At 44.6% G+C, this 15,609-nt stretch overlaps 1 protein-coding gene across 1 annotated transcript in view; it reads left to right on the forward strand.

Moving 5' to 3' along the window:
- Positions 1-15,609, forward strand: part of ST13 (ST13 Hsp70 interacting protein) — a 43,554-nt gene that overhangs the window by 5,962 nt on the left and 21,983 nt on the right. The window contains exons 2-6 of the mRNA XM_075936355.1: positions 1,150-1,204; positions 5,946-6,015; positions 6,149-6,219; positions 7,169-7,235; positions 10,051-10,135. Of these exons, the coding sequence (XP_075792470.1) occupies positions 1,150-1,204; positions 5,946-6,015; positions 6,149-6,219; positions 7,169-7,235; positions 10,051-10,135 (348 nt within the window). The remainder of the gene's footprint in view (positions 1-1,149; positions 1,205-5,945; positions 6,016-6,148; positions 6,220-7,168; positions 7,236-10,050; positions 10,136-15,609) is intronic.

The raw sequence follows: 15,609 nt of genomic DNA on the forward strand, positions 1-15,609 counted from the left end.
ACAGAGGCAGCAAGAGGGGGCAATGTGTATAGTCGACAAGATTAACTGATAAGCCTAGGCTTATCAGTTAATTGTATAGTCGACTTGTACGCTGACATCCTTAATTCAAACAGTAATTCTCCTTCCCTGCTGCTCATCCAAAGTAGAGAGAGTCAGAGTAAATACTACTAATTTACTAGTGTTAAAGTAACACTTGAGTATTCTAACACACAGGCAAATTAAACACTAGATAGATTTTAGAGTATTTTGTGTTTGGCAGACTCAGTATATCCATTGTATAGTTAGTTTGCCTTTTATTTGTGTGAACGTTTTACATAAGATTTTTTTTTGAGGTTTTTATAAACAGGAAAACATGAATGGGTATAGTACATCATTTTCAAATGCCTAATTTTTCATTATGTGGTTCCTTCCATTAGAAAGTCTGTGTTCTTAGTGAATAGAAATTGCTACAGATTGAATCTCTATTGTCTGGCACCCTCAGGACCTGACCACTGCTGAACCAGAGAATTTGTCAAACCATGGGATGTCAGTGTTGTCTAGCAGCATTACCAACACTTCCATTGCTTACTGGGTTCTTAGAAGGCATTTGGGATAAATTAGAGCTAAATAACAGCACAGAAAACTGAAAGCCAGATGGACTGATGGGGGGGGGGGGATGACTTTATGGGACCACGGGAAACTTGGCCACACCCATGATCAGTGGGCATCCAGCTAACTACAACTGTGCCAGACTACAGAGATTCAACCTATAGTGTTTTTTTTTAAATGCTGCATTTTCTAAAGATTGAAAAATATTTTTAAAAATTTGTATCCCATTTTCTCCATAACATTTCTGTTGGTCTCAAGAAGCACAACTAATTTATGCTTTAAAAAAGGCAGCATTTCTTTTACGATAGAGTGCTTAAAATGCAGGGGAGAACCGAATCAGTACTATTTCTGCATTAAGCCAGATTAAAGAAAAGGATCAGTGTGTATCCGTTTTTTACTGTTTGGTGCTTTCTCTTTGACAAATGTTAATTGGTGGGATGGTTCCATTTTAGCTTTTCTTGAGACAGTACTTTCTAAGTCTTTTTAACCAAAACTCTGCTGAAAAGGCTGCACTTCAATAACTTTATTCCCCCTCTCCCCCCTTTTTTTTCATTTTTCAAGCATGGGAGGTACTATACCACCTGCTCCGGATAATGCCTCTGCAGAGACAGTGAAGGTGAGATATGGGATGCTTATAAAAGAATGGGACAAGTGGGTTTGTTTTAAATTTCCAAAGAAGGTGATTGGAGCATCAAGGAATCTTGTATATTTGATGCTAGCTTGTGGCAATTTTAGAGTGCTAGCTGCAGTACAAACAAACAAGAAGATGGTCCCTGTCTCAAAAAGTATAATCTAAGTATAAGAGAAGAGGCAACAGATTGGGTACAATCAGAAATGTAAAGACGCAATGACAAATGTTGACAGCTGAGAGTTGGGGGAAGTCAGTGGAGGGACTTTAAAAGGGGTAGTCTAAGCAACAGACTAAGGCCTTGTCTACAGTAGGAGTTTACACCAAATTTAGCTGCATATGGTCAATTTTTCTAAACAGTGAATCCATGCTACCAAGCTTGGTCCCGTTGACCTTAAGGGCCGCTGAAGTTGGTGTTGGGTACTCCTACTTTTTGCAAGGAGTATTGCAATTCCAGCGTTACTTGATGAATTTACTGCAGTGTAGATGCACCGTTGATGAAAGTCAAGGTTATTCACCTCCGGGAGACATTCCACAGTGTTCCACTGTGGACAGAATTTGCACCTCTACTGCTCTTCAGGTGAACAGGTAAAAGCCCCAGGAAAATTTGAGTTTCATTTCCTGTGTGGCCTGTGTTGGAAGCACACATCGCCATGACTTCAAGTCCCATAAGCTTCAGTTCCCAGGGGCACAAAAGATGGCCAGCATTGAGTGTGCAGGAGATCTTGATCTTCAGTGAGGCATGGGAAGAGGAATCCATTCTCTCTGAACTCCAAACCAGCAAAAGAAACGTTGACATTTACGTGAAGATCACAAGCTGCCTCATGATAAAAGGGTATTCCAGAGATGCCCAGCAGTGCAGAGTTAAAATAAATGAGCTGAGGCAGTCCTCCCACAAAATAAAGGAGGTGAATGGATGATCTGGTACATCACAGCAAATATACAGTTTTCATGAACAATTGCATGCAATTCGTTGGGGGAACCCAACCAGTTTCCCAAGCCTGATCATGGGAGTCCTGCAAAGACGCTCCTGGCAGCTGCGTGGAGGAGGTGGCAAGTGGCCAGCTGGCAATCGGCAGGAGCGAAGAACTTTTTATAATGTTAGTCAGTCCTCTCCTTCCAGAATGACTCCCAGCCATGCACTGATCCCGGAGAGGACATTTCTGGTGAGTTCACAATTTTTTTTCCAGGGTACGGGGTGGGAAGGAAGGACTCAAGGACAGCCTCACACTCAACCTTCATGGCCTTGGGAGGCAAAAGGCTGTTCTTTTTGCATTTCTGAGCCCCTTCCTCCCTTTGGGTTCCCACCATGGACTTCATCTCTTTCCCTGCTATCTTCCATATATAAAAATGCATCATCTGTGAACAACAGTCTTTTGTCTTTTGCTGCTTGTATTGCAGCAGTGGGGTGGGGATTACAGGCAAGCACACTGAATGTAGGGGAACCTTGTTGAGAGCAATGTGCATGTGTCTCAAAACTGGCCATTGATAAAACGTTCTTTCAAAGCCTCTCTGATTGCACTGCCCCGTGCTGTGCTCTCCTTATTGCCAAGGGCTGTGTCTAGACTGGCATGATTTTGCGTAAATACTTTTAACAGAAAAGTTTTCTAGTTAAAAGTATTTGCACAAGAGAGCATCTTTGCTGGCATGTGCCTTTGTGCAAAAGATTTGCTTTTGCGCAAAAGCATCCGTGCCGGTGTAGATGCTCTCTTGTGCAAGAAAACTCCGATGACCGTTTTAGCCATCAGGCTTTCTTGCGCAAGAAATTAACATTCCTGTCTACACTGGCCCTCTTGCGCAAGTATTCTTGGGCAAGAGGGCTTATGCCTGAGCAGGAGCATCAAAGTATTTGCGCAAGAAGCACTGATTTTGTACATTACAAAGTCAGTGTTCTTGTGCAAATTCTCACGGCCAGTGTAGACACGCGGCAAGTTTTTGCGCAAAATCTTGCCAGTCTAGATGCACCCCTAGTGTCTGGCTGCTCATAGTCTCTAGCTAGGTGCTCTGCATCAGTCCATTACCCTGCCAAATAATTTTTCCCCTTGCTCTCGCAAAGATTATGAAGCATATAGCAGGCTGCCACCACAAGGGGAATGCTGTGTTCATTTAGGTCCAGTCTAGTCAGGTGACTCCTAACCCTTCCCTTTAAATACCCAAAAGAACATTTCACCATCATTCTGCACTAGCTCAGCGTGTAGTTGAACTGCTCCTTACTGCAATCCAGGCTGCCTGTGTACGGCTTCCTGAACCATGGGAATAAGGGGTAGGATGGGCTGCTAAGGATCACTATTGTCATTTCTGCTTCTGATTTTCTGGTCTGAGAAGAATATAACGTAAGAACGGCCATGCTGGGTCAGACCAAAGGTCCGTCTAGCTTAGTATTCTGTCTGCCAACAGTGTCCAATACCAGATGCCCCAGGGAGAGGGATCACAACAGGTAATTCTCACATGATCCCTTCTCTGGAAGTAGGTGACAGGGAAACAGAAGCTGGGGATACCATTCCTACCCATCTTGGCTAATAGCCATCGATGGACCTAACCTCCATGAATCTCTCTAGCTCTTTTTTGAACCCTGTTAAAGTTCTAGCCTGCACCACATCCTCTGGAGAGGAGTTCCACAGGTTGACTGTGCACTGAGTGAAGAAAAACTTCCTTTTGTTTGTTTTAAACCTGCTGCCTATTCATTTCATTTGGTGACCCCTAGTTCTTATATTGTGGGAATAAGTACATAATTTATTCACTTTTTCCACACCAATCATGATTTATAGACTTCTATCATATCTCCCTTATTCTCCTCTTTTCTAAGATGAGAAGTCCTAGTCTTTTTAATATCTCTTCATATGGGACCTGTTCCAAACCCCTAATCATTTTTGTTTCCCTTTTCAGAACCTTTTCCAATGTTAATATATCTTTTTTGAGATGAGGTGACCACATCTGTACTCTATATTCAAGATGTGGGTGTACCATGTTTTTATATAGAGGCAATACGATATTTTCTTATTCTCTATCCCTTTTTTAATGACCTAACATTCTGTTTGCTTTTTTGACTGCCGCTGCACACTGAGTGGATGAAAGTTCCAGTATGCATTTTTCTGAGGAGGCAGGAGTGCTTTCCCAACTATCCAACGTTGATGTTGGTGAAACAACCTTTGTGATCCACCAGCATCTGCAGCATCATGTAGAAGTACCCCTTGTGGTTTATGTACTCCTTGGCAAGATGGTCAAGGGCCAAGATGGTTATGGAACCCCATCACAGCAAAGGCATCCACTGTAGCATCCTCATTTCCCAGAGTCACAACTTTCTGTAGCAGAATGATATTGATTGCCTTGGCTATTTGTATAACAGCAGCCCCCACTGCAGATTTCCTCACTCTGAACTGATTCCCAACTGATTGGTAGCTGTCTGGCATTGTAAGCTTCTACAGGGCAATTGCCACACACTTTTCCACAGTCAGAGCAGGTTTCATTTTGGTATTCTTGTGCTTTAGGGCAAAGGAAAGCCATTCACAAAGTTCCAAGAAAGTGGCCTTATGCATTTGGAAGTTTTGCAGCCACTGCTGATTGCCCCATACCTACAGCATTATGTGGTCCCACCAGTCTGCTTGTCTCATGGCATTAAAACTGGTGTTTCCCTGTGTCCAAAGGATCAAATGCCAACCGCATTTCCATCACCACAAATGCTTTTCAGGATGAGTCCATGGAATCATGAGATTTGTCCTCTTCTTGGCAGAGTTACATGCTTAGGCTCTCAGCTTACTGAACCATTACGTGCATCAAAGTAGACATCAACATCACAATGGATGATTCAAAATGGGTTCTATGCTTGTGCTGATATGACATCTGCACAAGCAATCAGGACCAAACAGGACACAAAAAGACTGTTTACCATTGTCCCTCCCATCCTTGCCTGAGATCTAGATGAGTGCATTATGGGACGCTGACGACATGAACCCATAACCACCTGCTGCATAGTTTTGGTCTCAGCCTGTGCCAGAAGCATAATCCAGAATGCAAAGTGGCACAGGCACTGTGGGATAGCTGCATCGCTCTCATAGTCGACAGTAGGTTCCCTAATGGGGATGCGCTACTCCAGTCTAGATTGAGTTCTTCCCAGCAATGGGAACATGGACCTTTGACTTTGGAAAATCAGGTGACCAGAAATCGACCATGATAGATTTGACTTCATCTCGTAGTGGAGACGTGGCCTAAGAAAATGATCTCTGCATCAGCTTTCTGAATGGAGCACAATTACATTGTCAAAGCCATAGAAAAGGATGCTATAGTAATTGAGATGGAAGCTGGATTTAACTATTTGGAGGGATCGGAAATGTTGTCTGACCATGAGTCAACATGTGTGGGCAAAGAAATACAGGTTCCGTGGTCCTTTCAAACCTTGGTTCTTCCACTAAGACTGGAAGTAAGGGGCAGATTTGTGTTTGTTGTAAGGTTGGCTCTTGTGATATCGTTGATATATATATATATATGATGTGGGCCAACATTCTTCTGAGTTAATAAAACAAACGGAAGGAAAGTGCTTGACAGCTATTTATGGATCAGAAGTTGACGTTAGTGCAGGAAAGTGAGAAGAGGTGTTTTGATACTTTTAAAACTCAAAATTATTTAGCTGTATGTGGGATGTTCCTTAGTTGCTTAAGATTTTATAGTGGAGTTTTGAAATACTTGACCATAGATGACACATACCAACAGACTTCTGTCCTACCTTTATTAGGACAAAACAGAGAAGCAGCCAGAGGAGCCAGTTAAGTCGCCAGAGCCCGAGAGTGAGGAGAGTGACTTAGGTGAGGAAGAAACTGTTGTTGCTGCAACTGCGCATCAATTCGAACATGAATGTAATACTATCTATTGCATTTGTAGGTGAAATAATTTAATTTTCCTCATTAGTATTCAAAACCTTAACTTTTCTCCTTGCAGAAATTGACAACGAGGGGGTGATTGAACCAGACAAGGATGATCCCCAAGAAATGGGAGATGAAAATGTGGAGGTAAACATAACATCTTCAATTTTCATTGCATTGGGGGGCTTGCTGCTTTTGTTTTTGTTTTTTTGCAGGAGGGGGACAGTTGAGTGAAAATTAAACTCTAAGGAAACCTATATGGGTTAGACAGCCAGTCATTGCTTGTAATACCTTCAGTTCTTCCTCTTTCCATCTCTTCCCTTCTCCTGAGCAGGAAGCTCACAAATTGAAAGTTAAAATCTCTCCTAATTAAAGGCATTCCATTAGAGACAGTAGCAAAACTCTCATTAGCTTTCAGAATCATGACTGGAGATAAAAATGAGCCACTAACTTTTTTTAAATGTGTGATTGAAAAATAAATAAATATAGACATTCCATACTAAGGGCACGTCTAAACTGCATTACTCTTCCGAAAGAGGAATGTAAATGAGCCTGATCGAAAATGCAAATGCGCAGATTTACAAATCTTGCACTTCATTTGCATAATTGCACAAGAGCGCTTTTTCAAAAAAGAAACTGCAGTCTAGATGGGGTTCTTTCGGGGGAAAAAAACCCTTTTTCGAAAGAACCCATACTCCTGGGGAAAAAAGGGGGTGTTTTTCGAAAGAACCCTGCCTAGACTGCGGTTTCTTTTTCGAAAAAGCGCTCTTGTGCGATTATGCAAATGAAGCACGATATTTGTAAATCCTCACTTCATTTGCATTTTTGATCGGGCTCATTTACATTGCTCTTTCGGAAGAGGAATGTAGTTTAGACATAGCCTATCAGATGAAAAATGTCTTCCTATTCCTTATGAACAGTGTGCTTTCCTCCCTGCCTACCATTCTGAAATTAAACTTAAAGGGGTCTCTGCTTGTTTAACTGAGTCTTTAATACAAATTAGGCTGAACACCCTCGAGTTAGAGATTAGTTCCCTTTCCTGATCCTCATCTAAGCTTGTTGCTTTTGGTTTTGACTTTGTTTCCTTTTTTCATAGGTAACTGAAGAGATGATGGACCAGGCTGATGAGAAGAAGATAGAGGGCATCCATGCCCTAGGTGAAGGTGAGGGGTTCTGTACCTTTGCGCATACTTTGGATGGGGTCGCTGTTATTATCATCCTTTCTTGTGGACAGCTCTTTCACTGACAAGTTCATTAAAATCTGATCTAAAGCATTCTGGAATCCTTCCAGTTTGCAGGAAGGAGTGTTGTCCTAGCAAGGAGTGTTTAAAAGCTTCTGGTGGAATTAATTCCTTATAGTGAGTTTGAGATAGCATTGCCATGCTTCTGGCTGAAATTCAATGGGGAAATCTTGGTATACACATCCAAGATTCAGTGTAAATTGTATTCTGAAACACTTTAGTTAAATAAATGTATACCCCAGGAAAAGAAGGTTTGGGAGGGAGAAAGCAGCAGAGAATCAAGCTCTCAAACTATTGATAAGATTGCTACTACTCAAATGGATGAGTACAGCACTGTATTTGTGCGTCTTGGCTGTTTACTGATGGGGAACCTGATGTGGCTTTGTGGAATGTCCAGTTTAAAAAACCCGCATCCATGTTGCCTAATTTAGTTTTAACACAGCATGTGTTGTATCCAGGGTTCCCTGTATGTTACGCATCCATGCGGGTGCGCAGCCCTTTTTTGAACCCCGTGCGGAGGTTCAGAACTCCCCGTGCAGGAAGGGAGCTCAGCTGATAGGGAGGGCGGGGCACTCACCCTCTCAGAGGAGCAGCAGCAGCTGATGATGATGATGCTGCCTGTTATACATGGAGTAGCTGCCTCCAGCTTCTACTCCAGGCCTGGGCAAAAGATGGTCTGTGGGCCAGATGCAGCTACGAGAACCTCAGCTGGCTCCCTGCCTGCCCCGTACTTCCTCAGCGCTCAGGAAAGCCAGCTGCAGGACCACGTATGTGTTTCTGAACACTGGGACCTTCGAGGGAGGGGAAACCAGCTTCTCCTGATTTCCCTGCTTCTGGAAGCTCCCATTGGCCAGTTTCGACCAATAGCAATGTCTGTAGGAGAGGCAGCATGTGAAGTGTCCTGTCTCCCATGTGCCCCAGACTCACAGCATTCAATTCAGTTCAGAGCAATTAACATGGCTCCTGCACTCCCCTGAGTATGTACAGGTCTGGAAGGTAGGGACCCTGGTTAAGGAACTTGCTGGGCTGCTGTCTGCGAGCCAGGTAAGGTCTCCCAGCCAGAGCCTATCTCTGGCACCCCAGCCCCTCCCTCTCCTAACCTTTTGCCCTCCCATCCCATGTAACCCAAACCTTCTGCACCCCTGCTCCAGCCCCCATACACCTTCCCAGACACTGCAGCCCCTCCTGCACACCTGCCCCAGGTCACAACCCCCTCCCAGGCCCTTCACCCCTTCCTCACCCCAGTCTGGTGCCCTAAGTCACGAACCCTACTTCACTAAACTCCCTCCCAAATCCCACACCCCAGTCCCTTACCCCAAGCTCCTTTCTGCACCCAGCCTCCATCCCAAACCCCTGTACCTCTTTCATTAATATAATAGAAGGATGCAGCCCTCAACCACTTAAATTCTTGGAGTGGCCCCTGTCAAAAAATTATTGCTCACCCCTGTGTTAATAGCTAAAGATAAGAAAAAAAACGATTCTTTTAACAAAATATGTTTGAGTGTTGCAGATATCTAAAACTCTGATCTTAATGATTTTTTTTAAATCCCGTGTTACTAATTAATACATGGTAAACTGTATTGCATTAAGGCGAGATCTTTGCTATCTGGTAGAGTTCTGGCTGTTATGAGTCAGAAGAAGCAAGTACTAGGTGTAATGCTACCCGTTAGTAGGATGAAACCTTATTTGCAAGATGTTTGAAAGGATGATGATCCATGTACTCAAAGGTCTCAGAGGGTTGTTAGTATGCAACTAAAAAAACAATGGTCCTGTAGCATCTTAGACTACCAAATATATAAATAGTATCATCAGCTTTCATGGACACAACCCGCTTCTTCAGCCAAGGGTAGCGCTAATTTTCTTTGTATTTGATTTCATGTTAAATAATCATAAGTGGTGCTCCTTGTTAATTATCCCTTGTTTTAATATATTTTCTTCTACACCTATGGATTATTTAAAATATATATTTGTAGCTTCAGTTTCTGTTTGTACTGGTATGTACACATCCACACACTACTTCAGTATTGGTATTGCACATAAGAAAATTCAACCCACCCAAGGATGGAACATCACTGGTTGCGTCCTAGGTAGTCTGTGTGCTTTTGTTCTAAATCTGATGTCTTCATGATTTCCTTGCTTTGCTGCCTTTTGCTGTTGTGAAATGATTTTGTTGCTAACTCAGTGTTGCCTTACATGAAAATTAGTATTATTTAAAGGGACCCTTTGAAGAGAAATACATTTATTTTAGGAGGTGAGTTTTCTTACCAAAAACACGTCAAATTTAAAATTTTCCATTTCAATAGTAGCTAAAATTAAGTTTGGGCTGTTTTTCTAGGGATTACTGTTTTTTGTCCAAAATACTTGTCATTAAGTTTTCCATAGAGAATTGGTAAATGAACATATTCCGTGAGTTTTGTGCATGTATTTGTGTTTTACCAGTGCTCTTTCATTTAAAATGTTTTTTCTTTCCCTTTTGCTGCAAGGCAGACCTCCACAAAGAAAAGGGGAAAGTGCATACATTGCTGGTCAAAAAATGTCTGTGCAAAATATATTGAAATAGATCATTTATCTTAGGGTGATTTTGGGTGGTGTTTGTTGTCAACAATACTAATAAACTATAAGACAGACATGTGACTTTCTTCTTACGTTGATGATACACAATACCTAGTAGATTCTGGAAATCTGGATTTTCTTTCACTGTGGGGTAATCGAAGCTTTACTGGTACATGCCTTTCAGGTGAACTTCAGAAAGCTATTGACTTGTTCACTGAAGCAATCAAGTTGAATCCTCATTTGGCCATCTTGTATGCTAAGCGAGCCAGGTGAGTGATGTATAAACCAGGTGATTTGTTTTCCTATACGTACCTTTCAAGGGGCCATAGTGGACTAGAAAATTGAGAATCCAGCTCACAGATCTCTGTAAAATCATGCTGTCTTGGAAGGATCAGCTAATGTATGCCTTTTCCCTGTTTGCCCTGATCCACAAGGTTATCCTGAAGACCTGCGGGCACAGGACCAAAGTGATCTTGCTGGTGCAGGCTTGGCCACACCAACACTGATACATGACACTCCTGGAGCTGTTGGTGGACTCACCCAGAGAGCTCCCTCTTTACCCGGACCTGATCACACAAAACAACTAGTGCCTTCTGCACCCAGACTGTCAGTCATTGCCCCTCATGGCATGGAAATTCCATGGCTAGATATTCCAGAGGTCCAATGCTGTCTCCAAGTTAAGCAGATTCTTTTAGGTATTAGAAAGCTATCCACTAGGCCATTTACCTTGCTAAGTGGAAGAGGTTCTTGTGCTGGTGTGCTGAACACCAGGTGTCCATGACTCAAGTCTCTATCCCCTTCATTCTGGACTACCTGTTCCACCTGAAAGGGAATGGGTTAATCTTGTCTTGTATGAGAGTTCATATGGCGGCCATTTCAGCATTTCATGCTGAGGAAAGGGCCCACTCAGTTTTTATAAATCCTTTGGTGGTTCATTTCCTAAAGGTGTTAGATCTTTTTTTTTCAACTAATACAGCAGCTCCTTATATGGGATCTCAACTTGATCCTTTTTAGGTTGATGCACTGACCCTTCAAGCTAGTGGCTACTCACTCCTCTACTTCTCGTGGAAGGTGTCCTTCCTGATGGCAGTTTCATCCACCAGGAAGGTTTTGGAACTAAGGGCTCTCACTTATGAGCATCTTATACAATTTTCCCCAGGGATAAGGTACAGCTCAGAGTGGTGCCGTGGTGTCAGTTTCACTAGGTCAAGAAATTTTCTTTCCAGTTCTGTATCCAAAGCCATATATTAGTGCAAGGCAATAGCTGCTACACTCACTGGATGAGTGTAGAGCACTCAGTTTTTACATCAAGTGCACCAAATGTTTCAGAAAGTTATCGCAGCTTTTTGTGACTGTTGCAGACCTCATAAAAAGTCTTCCTCCTCTCAGAGTATCTCCTTGTCGATCATGGATTGTATCCGTAAAGGCTACAAGCTAGCCAATGTCCCTGTGCCAGTGATTACTGCCTTGGCCTCTTTTGTGACTTTCTTAGGACATATACAGGGACATATTCAGGACATATACAGGGCAGCTACCTGGTCCTCTATTTATATGTTCATGGCATTATGTCATTGATCAACAGACCCACAATGATGCTGCTGTAGGTAAGGCAGTCTTATAATCTATACTGAACTAACGCCGACCCCACCTCCTTTGTAGTAGCTTGGGAGTCATCTGAATTGGAATTGACAAGAACAAGCACTCAGAAAAGAGAAAATGGTTACTAATCTCTCATAATTGTTGTTCTTTGAAATACGGTGTTCGTGTCCATTCCAAAACCCACCCTCCTTTTCCTCTGTCAGAGTAGCTGGCAAAAAAGAACCAAGGGAGGTGCAGGTCAGCAGGGTTGTAATATCACACCATATATCAGTGCCTCTCCAGGGGGCTCCCTCCCTGCCTGACCATACGGAGGCTGCAAGCGGAAAACATTCTAATATTTGAGCATACGACGGGGACACACCAGAATTGGAATGTAAGTGCCCAACACATCTCTAAGAACAAGATGTTAGTAACCATTTTTTCTGTGCAGCTGCTGGCATCAGCATTGCAGAGCTGGGCAGATGGAGAGTGGCGGCTGCTGGCCTGCAGTTGAGCTTGGAAGGCAGAACTACCGCTAGCAACTGTGCAGAAGTAAGGATGGCATGGTATTGTATTGCTGCTCTACTCTTACTTCTGCACTGCTGCTGGTGGGGTGCTGCTTTCAGAGCTGGCTGCCTGGCCAACATTATAACCACCACTCTCCAGTTGCTCAGCTTTGAAGGCAGTGCAAAAGTAAAGGTGGCAATACCTTGACCCTCCAAAAATAATCTTGAGCTCCCCCTACAACTCCCTTTTGTGTCAGGACCTCTATTTAATCTGGTCTCCCCCATGAAATCTGCATAATGTTGGGTAAAAGCACACACAAGGCCAGATTTCATGGGAGGAGACCAGATTTCACGGTCTGTGATGTGTTCTGCATGACTGAATTTGGTAGGTCCCTAGTCATTAAACTGTAAGGTAGATGTGATAGACTGTATGGGTGTGTCTAGACTACATGCCTCCGTCGACGGAGGCATGTAGATTAGCCAGATCGGCAGAGGGAAATGAAGACACGATTAAAATAATCGCGGCTTTATTTAAATTTAAATGGCTGCCCCGCTCTGCCGATCAGCTGTTTGTCGGCAGATCGGGGCAGTCTGGACGCGCCGCGTCGACAAAGAAGCCTTTCTTGATCGGCACAGGTAAACCTGGTTTCACGAGGCATACCTGTGCTGATCAAGAAAGGTTTCTTTGTCGATGCGGCGCGTCCAGACTGCCCCGATCTGCCGACAAACAGCTGATCAGCAGAGCAGGGCAGCCATTTAAATTTAAATGAGGCCGCGATTATTTTAATCGCGGCTTCATTTCCCTCTGCTGATCTGGCTAATCTACATGCCTCCGTCGACGGAACCATGTAGTTTAGAGGTACCCTGTGCTATTACATTATTCCTCCCCCAGGCCAGAATGCTCTGCACCCATAATCCCTCCTGAACCCTGCACCTCAAGCTCCTGCCCCAGGTCACAATCCCCTCCTTTCTCTCTAAGCTGCACAGGAGCACAGCTTCACAAGTGACTAATCAGCCCCGCCCACTCAAAGGCTCATGGCTCCGTGCATGGAGGGAACACTGTCCTGCACCCCTTGCCCCTACCATGGGCTCCCTTCTGCACTCAGCCTGTGCTCCCTCCATAGAAAAATGCAGCCTTTGACCACTTTGCAAAAGCTTGGAGTGGCCCCTTATTTTTATTTCCACCCCGATCTAGACCATCTCTGACAGGTTTGTCCCACTTGTTTAAAGATCTCCAGTGATGGAGATTCCATAATCTTCCTAAGCAATTTATTCCAGTACTTAGCCACCCTGACAGGAAATTTTGAACATCGAAAGTATGGCAAGAGAACACCAATCTTATGATATAAAAATCAGAAAAGTCATATAAAAAGTGGAAAGTAGGTCAAATTACAAAGGATGAATATAAGCAAACGATGCAGGTATGCTGGGGCAAGATTAGAGAAGCAAAGGCACAAAACGAGCTCAGTCTAGCTAGAGCAGGGGTGTGCAATAATTTTTGAGTGGGGGGGGTCATTCCAAGATTTTGGGAAGTGGTTGAGGGCTGCACTTTTGCATAATATTAATGGAGGAGATGTGGAGTTTGGGATGTAGGTTGGGTGCAGAGGGGAGCTTGGCGTAAAGGATTGGGGTGCAGGAGGGAGACTGGAGTATGGGAGGGAGTTTGGGTGAAGGAGATGGTTGGGACTTAGGGCAAGGGTATGTCTACGCTACCCCGCTAGTTCGAACTAGCGGGGTAATGTAGGCATACCGCACTTGCAAATGAAGCCCGGAATTTGAATTTCCCGGGCTTCATTTGCATAAGCGGGGAACCGCCATTTTTAAAACCCCACTGGTTCGAACCCCGTGCAGCGCGGCTACACGGGGCACGAACTAGGTAGGAAGCCTAGTTCGAACTACCTAGTTCGTGCCCCGTGTAGCCGCGCTGCACGGGGTTCGAACCAGCGGGGTTTTAAAAATGGCGGCTCCCCGCTTATGCAAATGAAGCCCGGGAAATTCAAATCCCGGGCTTCATTTGCAAGTGCGGTATGCCTACATTACCCTCCTAGTTCGAACTAGGAGGGTAGTGTAGACATACCCTAAGGAACTTGAGTGCGGGGATTTGGGATGTGGCTTAGGACATAAGGGGATTGTCATATGGGCCAGGAGATTAGGATGCCAGATCTGGGAGGGCATATGGGTGCAAGAGGGAGACACAGGGTTTGGGTATGTTGAGGGCGGGGCGGGGGGGCAGAGGGTTGGGGCAGAGAGGGGTTGAGGTGTCAGACACAGGCTGTGGCCAGGAGACTTACCAATCAGCACACAAACCAGCCTGCCTACTTGCAGAGCTTAAAATGTTTCCCAGCCAGCCTGCCCGCGTGCCTGGCTATGTCAATTGCGTAGCTTATTTCAAAATTGGGAGCGTCTACACAGCACTTATTTTGAAATAGAGCACTCTTCCTCCAACTTCGCTTACTGATCACACAATGAGGGTTACAGGAGTCTAAGAAAGAAATCCTCCAGCTTGACAGCATTTCAGCATTATTTCACTATATCTGCCTGCTGTGTAGACATGGACTAAGTTATTTTGAAATAAGACTAGTAATTTTGAAATAATGTTGCTATATAGACATACTCTCAGTCATTATCTAAATCATTGATGAAGATACCTACAGAATCGGTCCCAGAACTGATCCCTGCAGAATCCCGCTCATTGTGCCCTTCTGGCATGAATGTGAACCTTTGATAACTACTCTGGGAATGGTTATCAAACCATTTATGTACCCACCTTATGGTAGCTCCATCTAGGTTGTGTTTTCTTACTTGGTTTAACACCGCTAACTGCTAAGATGACCCCAAATACAACATTTGGGGTTTTTTTAAGCTACCTGCTGCACTAAATCTCTTCAGGATATCTCTCTCCCTTGTCTAGATTGGACAACAGTGAAAAGTAAGAAGGACAAACATTTTAACGAGAGTCCAGATTCCTATTATAACTGAGAGAGAAACAAGACAAGAAAGTACACAGAAAGCATTACTTAGAAGGGCGTCAAACTTAACACTTCTTGGCCACCTACTTCTGGAGAAATTTTAAAAAATTGTCCTACTTTAGAGTACAGGCAGTCCCTGAGTTACGCGGATCCGACTTACGTTGGATCCGCAGTTACGAACGGGGCCCGTCTCCCTGGTCTCCAGCAGACCAGGGAGAGGGGGAGCAAAGCAGAGCAAAGCCGCGGAGCCCGAGGGCAGCAGGACAGCCACGGCGTGTCTGGGCTGTCCCACTGCCCCCGTGCTCCGCGGCTTTGCTTCGGACGCCTGTGGTCCAGCAGCTGGGGCGCTGCCGGTTGGTCCCGTAGCGCCGCTCTGGGCACTACTGGACCAACCCGGCAGCACCCCAGCTGCTCTGCCCCAGGTGTCCTGATTCAGCCACTGCTGGTCAATTTCAGCAGCAGCTGAATCAGGACGCCTGGGGCAGAGCAGCTTGGGTGCTGCTGGGTTGGTCCAGTAGTGCCGAGAAGCGGTGGCGCTACTGGACCAACCCAGCAGCACCCCAGCTGCTCTGCCCCAGGCGTCCCCAAGTCAGCTGCTGCTGAAACTGACCAGTGGCTGACTACAGGAAGCCCCTGCCCCGGGCTTCCTGGAATCAGCCGCTGATCAGTTTCAGCAGCGGCTGACTTGGA

This window comes from Pelodiscus sinensis, chromosome 1, assembly GCF_049634645.1.
Source record: "Pelodiscus sinensis isolate JC-2024 chromosome 1, ASM4963464v1, whole genome shotgun sequence".
Lineage (NCBI taxonomy): Eukaryota > Metazoa > Chordata > Testudines > Trionychidae > Pelodiscus > Pelodiscus sinensis.